General features: G+C 35.0%; 1 protein-coding gene across 3 annotated transcripts; it reads right to left on the reverse strand.

Annotated features, from left to right (window-relative positions):
- Positions 1-785: 785 nt before the first annotated feature.
- LOC311289183 (uncharacterized protein) lies at positions 786-9,689 on the reverse strand. 3 transcript variants are annotated; one of them, XM_084406984.1, is made up of 4 exons: positions 9,619-9,669; positions 8,817-8,865; positions 8,478-8,612; positions 786-1,753 (listed from the first exon to the last, which is right to left on the reverse strand). In XM_084406984.1, the coding sequence occupies exons 3-4, from the start codon at positions 8,572-8,574 to the stop codon at positions 879-881; spliced, it is 972 nt and encodes a 323-aa protein (XP_084263110.1). In that variant the 5' UTR covers positions 8,575-8,612; positions 8,817-8,865; positions 9,619-9,669; the 3' UTR covers positions 786-878. The 3 variants fall into 3 exon arrangements, with proteins under 3 accessions (XP_084263110.1, XP_084263108.1, XP_084263109.1); XM_084406982.1 differs by lacking the exon at positions 8,817-8,865 and having other exon boundaries at positions 9,619-9,689; XM_084406983.1 differs by lacking the exon at positions 8,817-8,865 and having other exon boundaries at positions 9,099-9,625.
- Positions 9,690-10,944: the final 1,255 nt, after the last annotated feature.

Raw genomic sequence — 10,944 nt, forward strand, 5'->3', positions numbered from 1 at the left:
ATGTTAAGATGCTGTTCAACAGATCCTGTTCATTATAGCATTTTCTGGAAGTGCTTTGTTTTTTGTTGAAGGATTTCAGGAAATTTTAGTGTTGGTTTGAAGAATACCTTTTTCACCTTTATGCAAAAAGTGTCTAAATGTCTTCTCTGGATTCATTTTTGTGTTATTAGCTGTAAAGGGACAGAAATTGTTGTCAAAAAAGTGATAGATGTAACTGAACTGTAAATTATTGAAACTATTCAAAACTAAACGTAGGCATGGTGGAAAATCTGACATTTCGAGGATCTCATATTTAAATGTAGACAGTTTTGTAGTTTACCTCAACCTCACACGAGGAACCAGTTGTGTAGGTGTTCTCACATGTGACCAAAATACAGCTCTGGAAAAAATAAAGAGCACTGCAAAACTGGCTATACTATTTATATGTATGCATTTGAGTAAAATGTATATTTTTGTTTTTTTCTAAAATCTACAGATAGAATTTCTGCCAAATTTAAAGTAAATACATAGTCATTTAGAGCATTTATTTGCAGAAAATAACTGGTAAAAAATGAAAAGAAAATCTACATATTTTCAGGTGCATCTGTAAAGCCGATCCCGACTTCAGCGTCATTACTACGACACGGCATTATTACGGCTTTTGTTCACACAGCGCGCGTTCCGGGACTGAACACAGCAATGTTACTAGGTCCCCAACCCGGCATCAATCCCGGGGTCGTGTTTGCGTTCACACAGAAGGCGTTCTGGCAATTTGCCGGGATCATCGCGCTGTGTGAAAGGGGCTTAAGTGTGATGGGAAAAAAAAAAATTGTACACAGAGCAATAAAAAAAATAAAATAAAAAAAAACACACTTGCACATTGATTCAGGAGGAAGAATTTAATTTTGTAAACCTCTTGCCAAACTGAGGAACATTGCAAATTCTTTCTCAGAATGAGTCTGTAAATGCCGTTTCAGGTCTCTTTGATAGGTGAAACTCTTTTCACACTGAAGACACATGTAAGGCTTCTCTCCAGTGTGAAGTCTCATGTGAATGTTAAGGTTTCCTTTTTGAGTGAAACTTATTCCACACTGTTGACAGGTGAAAGGGCTCTCTCTAGTGTGAACTCTCATGTGGACTTGAAGGTTTCCTTTCCGACTGAAACTTTTTCCACACTGTTGGCAGGAGAACGGGTTCTCTCCAGTGTGAATTCTAATGTGAGCATTAAGGTTCCCATGTTGATCGAAACTCTTTCCACATTGAGGGCATGTGAAAGGCTTCTCTCCAGTGTGAATTCTCACGTGGGCATTAAGAGTTGGTCTATGTGTAAAACTCCTTCCACATTGAGGGCACGTGTAAGGCTTCACTCCCGTATGAATTCTCATGTGGCTTTCAAGGCTTCCTTTTCGGTTGAAACTTCTTCCACACTGATTGCAGGTAAAAGGCTGCTCTCCCGTGTGAACTCGCATGTGGTAATTAAGGTTTTCTTTTCTGTTGAAACATTTTCCACACTGTTGGCAGGTAAAAGCGCTCTCTTCATTGTGAATTATCATGTGAACTTTAAGCTTCCCATGTTGTCTGAAACTTTTTCCACACTGAAAGCAGGTGAAATGACTTGTAGTTCCTGCCTTTTGAGTTTTTTGTGAGGAAGTAATTTCAGTCTGTGAGCAACTATAAGTTTTTGTTCCGGTTATTAAGTCATGGTGTTTTTTGTACCGATCTTTCTCTTCCTTTTCATTCAGTTCTTGACTCTCCTCTTTCAGTGCAATCAGGTCTAAAGTGAAAAGAGACAAATACAAGTTAACCCCAGTTTAATGCCACAAATCAACAGACATTAAACCATAGACATGTAAAGCATCAAAACAAACAACAGTAGATCCTATACCCACACTATGCTGTAAACTCAGAACTCGATTTGTTTTAGCACACATACCAAAAACATCTTGGTTATGTATGTAACCTTGGTTCCCTGAAAAGGAGACATGATGCTGCATCAGTAGCTGACACTATGTCAATTCATCACTCCATTCAATCACGCCACTCTCTGAGGCATTGAGTCACTGATGCGATAAAATAATGTGGTTCCGTCATCACTCTGTTTCTGCTATGACTTTCTTTGTTGAAATCTAAGGAATTTGGCAAGGTATTCAGCATCCAGGGAATCCATCCATGTGGATCCATATTCAGGAAATCAAGTTTACATTTGTAACCGAGACATTCCCTGTCATAGGTTAACTTGATGCTGCGTCAGTAGCTGGCGCTATGGGAACACCTTAGCGTAGCATCATACTATGTCAAAGTGCAGTTGCACAGCTTGAAAAAAAAAAGAACTGACTCCCATTCAAAAACAAACCTGGAAACCAGTAGTCAGATAAACATCTAGATTGTAAAATCTGTTAAGTGCTGGAAAAGTCCAGCAACACAAATATCTTCCACAGATAATGGCTGATTTATGCCACTGACTTGCAGTCAATGTTAAAGGCCCACTGAAGTGCCTTGAAACGCATAGCTTTGTATGAGGCGTTGACGTAATTTCCACTGAAACAGGAAGCTAAGGCGGGACATATTGAATGGCTCCTCCCCCTTTTCAAATAGCCAGCCAGCGCTGATGATACGTTGGATTCAGTAGTAGATGTGTGAATAAATTCTAGCCATTTCATTCTTTACCATCGTACATTTGGAAAACGGACTCGTTCGTTTGAGCAACCACACACAATTATTGCTTTGTGACGGGTCAGCAGTAGTGATGTCCAGTTCGTGAACTAATCGTTCTTTTGAACTGGTTCTTTTTAGTGAACCTGTCGAACCGGTTCACCAAATCGAAGTGAATCGTTCAAAACAGTTTGTGTTGAGTCAGCGCTGATTAACAGTTTTCTAAAGTTACTCGCTTTCAGACGTGCCTGACAGTCCCTCCAACTATAAAACAATATCCCGGAGTATATGTTACTCCAGTAACTCCAACAGTTCACTGAGAAGTGATGAGCACGAGCAGCTGATACTGAGCATGCGTGTACTACCGAACATACAGGTACATCCACGGTCGCTTTGGCCAGGTGGTGTTTACAGCATAACTAAGCAAGGGAGACGCAGGACACATTAGATTCTAGAGAGCATTTAATTGGACAGAAGATGTGATGAGAAGCTGAAGTCCGTGGTGATGTCAAAAAAATCTGTGATCCATTTTAGTGGAAGAGACTAAGTTTTGAATGCTTATAACTCCTAAATGCAAATTGTCATTGTTTTGGATCACACCAGCTTATTCATAACCTTGAGGCTACCCTATTCATGAGTCAATGACGTGACGGGTCATTTTTTTGTCCCAAGGCCTTAATAATAATAATAAAACACAAATATATGACATCCAAAGTATGTAAGGTAGTACAACTTGATCTATTTTATTGAATCCAAAAGGTTTTAATTATATTTTACTACATATAAAAGGTATTTTAAAGATTTTGAAAATCAAAAGGTGTCAAAGGGTCATTCGGTTTAACTGTCCAAAGGCCAATACAGCATAGATAGAATACAATTTAATTTGTGATTTAAATGTAGTAAATTTATATATTTTTTCTTCTGGCATGATTTTATAACATTTTATATCAACATAGTGCAAAATGGTTTTAAAATTATGTGTAGAAGTCGTTGCTTTGTTATGGAAAAATTAATTTCATTGATGTCATTCGGAGTAAAAGGCACCATTTTGGATCAAGTCATGCTGTCAATATCATGTGACAGGATGTGACAACATTCAGACACCTGCAAAGAACCACACAGTCGTGAAGCAAAGTTAGTAACTCTCTCTTAACTATTTGAAAAATTCATGTTATCACTTGCTTATATGCGTGTTCCGAAATATCAGGTCATTCGGTACAACCGCTATAAAACACGGAAAATGTTGTAATATTTTAAAAACTTGTACTAAATATAAAATCTTTTATTGTCTTTTTGCTAGCAAGCTATCTAGATATCAGCCTGTTTGCATTGTTTGAAAATATTGTCATTTGGTATTTCCAAAAGTTTAATTCAGTAATACCAAAAATTTGGTCACACCGAATGACCCACTGGTTTTACCGAATGACAGCAATGTATGTTGGTCATATTTGTATTTATCTGGAATAAATAAATACAACATTTTATTAATAGGAAATGTGCAGAGTATATTATTACATCATTTTGACTAATTTTTACTTTTGCAGGTGACTATCAAATAAGGAGCAAGCAGTTCGCTACTGGGGAAGGATCAAATCTGATCCGGTTAAAAAAGAAGATATACTTGCCTAAAGAAGAGAAAAGTATAATTTGTTTGTATTACTTATATTATTTTATTATTACTATTGTTATAATACTATCTATAGTAGTAACTGTCTCATAACACTAGCTACGTTTACATGGACACAATCGGAATGAAATCAATCCGACTGATGAATCCGAACAAGGTGTTTACATGATTGATAAATAAAGTAATCGGGTTGATGTGCGCGTTTATATGTCACAAGTTTCAAATCGGATCTGATGTTTTGACATGCGCACACTGCACGAATATACAGAGTTTCCCGCTTTTTGCGCATAAATATTCTCCTCTATTGGTTCTTTATTTGTTTTAAAAAGCAGACGTAATATTAATTCGTCTCTGGTCATAATTTAGAGCATATTAACCGTTTTGCCGTGCTGCTTATTGATCACGCAGTAAAAATGCCCCTCCCCGCGGCCAAAACCAGACGTCTGTGGATGAGAATCCAAAACAAGGACTGGTGGGACGTTGTCCTGCTTCACTTCACAGACGCGCGAGTGAAATGAGAATTTTAGAATGACGGGAAACTTATTAATATGACACTTTATTCAACAGGAAGAACAGCTCGTTCCGCGCGTCATACGTCATTACGCTAGTTAACGTCATTGCACATGCGCAGTCCTTTCAGTTTCGGTTTTCAATCCGATCAAGTGTTTACATGTTCTCTCGATCGGATTACAAAAGGGATAAACCACCCCTTTCAATCCGATCGAAATTTCATTCGGATCCAGCTCAATCGGATCGATTAAGGTGTTTACATGAAGGTTTTTTAGTCCGATTGAGCCGTCAATCCGATTATAAGTGTCCATGTAAACGCAGCTACTGTTACAGCGCATACAATCAGCTCCATTTTGCATTTAGTAACTGAAGAAAACTGAGTGATTAACAGCAACACCTGCCAATATTATATTAGTAGTAGTAGTAGTAGTAGTAGTAGTGGTGGTGGTGGTATAGTTTTATTTTTGTTTTTAGTTACCAAAGAAAAAAACTCAATGGCAAAAAAGAACACCTGTCAATAGTTGAACTTGGCCAAAAGGATCAAGAAAAAAGGAGGTGTATATGGATGAGGGAAAAACAGAAGCAGAGAGAGAAGTTGAGGACCATAAACAATATAGTCTTTAAATGTGACACCTATTACATCCAAGTGGATGAGGTACATCAGGAACCACTTTTGGCATCAGAACCAGACAAAATCTTCTACTTTAAAGACGACGTGCATACAACGACCATTAGTGAGCCATAACCTCTAAATTCACAGTCCTCAAGATTATGCTCTAAAGACTGGATGACTTTCAAGAATATATACCATCTCATTGTTTAACAATTTAAACATTTGTTCCAAGAACAATTGAATGCTTCAATGTTTTAATTACTTTAATATCATTAACAATATGAATTGTATGTAAATATGCGCGTTCCAATTACAATAAAAATGTAATGTTTGATGTACATTTTTACATTAATATATTAACAATAAAATGTGCTTTTGTAGCTATTTGTGTCTGTGTATTGTCTTAAATATTCATAATGTCAAGGGCAGCAGATATAGTCATTCGGTAGAACCAGCCTTGGTCATTCGGTAAAACCGATATATGGGCCATTCTACAGAATTGGTGCTGCTGTCCGACAACCAAAAAACACATTTAAAAAGCATTTAAGTATTCAAATTTTAGATGTTTACTAAGATCCTTCTATTATCTATTGAATCCCACAATAACATTTAAAATATCAGTAAGTTAAATATATATAAAATCATCATTTATTGGGTACTTTCAATTGGGAGGTGGCTGTCCCGAACCCTAACCCCTAAATTTCAACTTGTGAAAATGATTGAAATATATATATATATTATTTTTTTCATTGTTGTTTTTAAAAAATATCTTTTTGATTTCTTTTAAAAAGTAAAGTTAAAAAACAAAAACATTTATTTTTTATTTTATTTTTAAATCATGAAACTTTATGTAAAAAATATGTCCCGCGTTTTCATGTCACTACCGAAACAGTGTGTGTTTTAGTCCATTGGCTGATTTTTACCACACTCCTACATTTTTGATCAGGAAATATTCCTGTGTGCCTCTCTGTCATAGCATTTTGAAGGAAATGTGTTCAAAAGTCTGAAAATCTGTGTGTAACTTCACGTCACTACCAAACACCTTTTTTCTGCAATTAAGCAAACCTTTTTGGGTGTAATTCCATAAAATTTAGTTTTTGTGTGTGTACAACTGTTCAGAACTGTGCTAGTAACCATGTGCTGGCTATCATCTTTGAACTAGGCTCAAAAGTATCTTAAATTGTCACTACCGAAACAGTCATGACCGAAACATGCCATCATTGTTTTGGTAGTGACAAAAGGGAACACATGATAATTTTTTGGGGGGAAATAAACAATTTTAGTACAGTTATGCAAATCATTAGTATCTTAGTATGCGAGTTAAAATTCTGTAATGTGATGTGGTCTCTACCAAAGCATTACTGTCACTACCGAAAATGTGCTATCACGACCGAAACATGCATGTTTTGTATAAAATAAAGTATATTGAATTATCAACTAAGATGTTATTATAGTGTTTGATTCAATATATATTCAAACTAATGAATAGTTAACTTTGAAATCAGTATGATTAACTTAATGCCTTTTACAAAGAAAAACCAGTGAAAACTTTCTTTTTTTTTTAATAGCAAAAAATATATTTACGAGGTAGATGTAAACAAAATATTAATAGCTCAATATAAGCCTTCTTATTGAATTATTTATTATTGTGTTTTGGTAGTGACAAATTTGGGGAGAGGAAAAATATATACATATATACATAAATATATATATATATATATATATATATATATATATATATACATGCTGAAAATACAATATAATTAACTGCACAATTACTAGAAATGTGTACCTTGGATATTATACAATTTGCATACATGCACATTTTTTTAAGACGTTTCCAACTGACTTTGAACCAATTCTGTAGAATGGCCCATATAGTAAATATTTAAATTGAATAATATTGTTTTAAATAACTGAAGTAACTACAATAATACAAATATAAAGCAGATAAGGCTTTTTTTTTTACTCTCAATATTTCCCCTCTTCTCATTTCCTACATACTATCTCAACATCAATGTTAAATCTGATTTTTTCATGAATTATTATCTGCAAATTAATAATTTTAAATATATTCATGGTTAAACCGTTAAACCTTTTTGGTGACAAATTTTGTCCATCTTGTTAAAAAAAACAAAAAAAAACATAAGCAGTGTTAATTGATTGTAAAAAAAAACAGTCTCATTGTTAACACTTAGTAAAACAAAAAAACAAAAAATTCAAAATTAATTATATCGCCATATTTTTTTTCCACACTTTTAAAAACCTTATTTGTCACTGTACTGATTACTAAAATCTGAAAAACTTATATTTTGATTTCGTGTATAGATCTCTAAAGTCCTATGTTGATTTTCTGCCAGACTTTAAGTGCTGATTGTCTGAGATCTTAACATTCACGTGGATAATTCAAATGATGTGTTAGGAGTTGTTTACAGACTTACTAAACTCCTTTGTGGTCAAGCAAAATGTCATTAGACCCACTCATTGTTTTAATCATACACTAGTTTAATGTCACATGTATTTAAAATCATCTCATGTGTTACAAAAACAGCCTTCTTCCACCTCAGAAACATCACTAAACTACAGAATACGTTATTGGTTTCTGATGCAGAAAAGTTAGATCATGCTTTCATGACCTCTAGACTAGATTTCTGTAATGCATTACTAGCTGGTTGTCCTGTATCCTCAATAAACAAGTTACAATTAGTCCAAAATGCAGCTGCTAGAGTTCTTACTAGATCAAGAAAATATGATCATATAACACCAATTTTATTATCTCTACACTGGTTACCGATTAAGTTCTGTATCAATTACAAAGTATTGCTACTGACCTATAAGGCCCTGAATGGTTTAGCTCCTGTGTATTTAACTAATCTTATTTCGCCTTCAAATCCATCACGCTCTTTAAGGTCACCAAAACTCTGGGCTTCTGGGAGTACCTAGAATATCCAAGTCCACTAAAGGAGGGAGAGCGTTTTCCTCCTAATCTCTGGAATAGCCTTCCTGATAATGTCCGGGGCTCAGAATCATTCATTTCTGTAGAGATGGACATTTAAGAATCAAATGACTGAGTTCAGTTTTGAGAATGAAACCAACCTGTTTGTTCCTCAGTATCTTCTTGTTTCACTCTGAATGTTTCTTCAATCTTCACATCTTCACTCTCTTCTTTAATAAACGCCATATTTATAATCATATGTTATGTGGATCTCAGCTGCTCCACCAGGAGATTTTCTGTGTGTTTGAGGAGAGATGAGGAGAATTAAGGAAAAACAAGACACTACAGTGAACACACACACATCCGGAGCTCTCTGTATATCTATCTTAAGCCCAAAGTATAATTAACTTATACACGTACTAGGCTATATACTCACTACTCCTAACGTGCACTAACTTGGGTGGGTTAAATGCAAAGGACAAATTCCAAGTATGGGTTACCATATTGAGCCTTCACATGTCACTTTCTTATTTCTTTTCTTTTTCACACCTGTTAATAGCAGAAACTCAAATATAATTTGCAAAAATCATTTGATCCAGTCTTAATGCTTAGCTAACATTTGAAAGAAATGCCAAATTATCAATGATACATTATTTGTTGTTCTTAAACTTGCACCAAAACTGTGATTTAAGTAGCCCTAATAAATCGGTCTGTTGAAAGTGTTTAATACAATGTCTTGATTTGATGCTTGGTGGCTATTTAAGTTTTATTTCTTCACATACTTTTAAACAGATGATTACTTGAATTTGTAGTGGACACGAATGTGCATATCAGGTCATTAATCCACAATAACTATTATTGCTTGTTTTGGAGTCCTCATTTCACCCAATAAAAAATTTAAAAAAACAATTCTGTCACTGCTTTCATGAAAACATTTGGAGTTGGTCTGTTAAAAACGGTCATTACAGGGTTTTTTTCTCACTGTTTTGAATCAGTGAATCATTAAGGGAATCAATCGACTCAAAAGCGCAGTTTCTTCCATCAAATTGTCAGTGACCGAACTCGTGTTTAAGATAAACTGATACACCATACAGAGAGCGAAACGAGACTTATTCTTTTACTGGTGTGTGGATGCATTTTACCAATAGAATCACGTTCCTTAATGTTAAATAAAGTGGCAATAAAGCCTTACAAAGTTACATTAATTAACAATTCATTCATTTTAAATCGCCTGCAAAAACGATGAAATATACTAAACTGTTTCAACCGATTTAAACGCATTGAATTGTTAAAAACACAAACCTTCTTCAGCCGAATCACGGGCGCAGCCTTATGACGTCACATCATCACACCAAAATAAAAGCCCTGTTCACACGCTAAAATCTCAAGTGCATAGAAGTTTATGTACAAAAAAACACAGAAAATAAATATTATATATATAAAACTGATATATATCATTTATGTCTATTATGTCTATCTATGTATATTTGGGCAGTGCACACTTTTTGTTCAATGCAATTTCTAGTGCCAGAGAGGGGAAGAAACACTATTAGGCTATACAGGTTTGTCAATAAAATTAAACCAAACAGATTACTCCAAAAAAGAAAAAGAAAAATGCAAATATGCAACAATCAATGGGGAATATTTTTGGTTATTATTCTTGTAATCACACAAATAAATTAATATATATGTCAACATTATATCCAAACTATCTTTTTTATGTGAAATACATTACACAGCATGTAATGTGACAGGCTGGTGGTCGGAGAACTAAATTCGGAACAAGACGGCTACACAACGGATGATCATTGAAGTGGAAAAACAGGTGTTGTATGGGAATTTTCATATAAAGATTTAAACATGAAGTTTTAAACATGATTTTTAGTGAGTGTCTCCCAGCTTGGCTTTGCTGGTTTTAGCTGGTCTCCCAGCCTGGCTTAGCTGGTTTTAGTTGGTCTCCCAGCCTGGGTTAGCTGGTCAAGCTGGTCTCCCAGCCTGGCTTAGCTGGTTTTAGCTGGTCTCCCAGCCTGGGTTAGCTGGTCAAGCTGATCTCCCAGCCTGGCTTAGCTGGTGTTCAGCTGGTCTCTCAGCCTGACTTAGGTGGTCAAGCTGGTCTCCCAGCCTGGACATTTTGGTCGTCAGTTGGTTTTAGCTGATCTCTCAGCCTGGACAAGCTGATGAACATCTTACCTAATTACAAATTAATCAGATTCCATGTTCCATATACAGATAAGGTTAAATAGCATGGTAGTTTAGCATCATAGTTAGGCTGGCTAGATAGTACAGCCTAAATTATTATAGTTGTTAATAAAATATCTGAACAGTATTAAACAAAATTATTCAAGTAGTTACACTAATAAATTACAACATAAATCTGTAGCATGCCCAGACTCGATTCAGATTCAAATATCGTTTGAACAAACACATTCACCATAGTTGTCTGACCAAATATAGTCAGCTTTTTTATTTTTAATAAGTGTTTCAGTTGTGAAAAGACTTGTTCACAAATTACAAGTGAAACAATGTCTCTATACAATGACCAATTTAATGTCATATGTAATCGCAAAACTAGATAAACTGTACAATATCTTAAGACACAAAACACGATACACATAATCTGATACAGGT

This window comes from Rutilus rutilus (genome assembly GCF_951802725.1).
Source record: "Rutilus rutilus genome assembly, chromosome: 4".
Classification (NCBI taxonomy): domain Eukaryota; kingdom Metazoa; phylum Chordata; class Actinopteri; order Cypriniformes; family Leuciscidae; genus Rutilus; species Rutilus rutilus.

Bases quoted from the DNA above. Each gene is read 5' to 3' on its own strand.
- LOC311289183 (XM_084406982.1), bottom strand. From the start codon at position 8,574: ATGATTATAAATATGGCGTTTATTAAAGAAGAGAGTGAAGATGTGAAG. The intron at 1,754-8,477 runs GTTGGTTTCATT...TTTTCACTTTAG, and splicing joins AGATACTGAGGAACAAACAG to ACCTGATTGCACTGAAAGAG.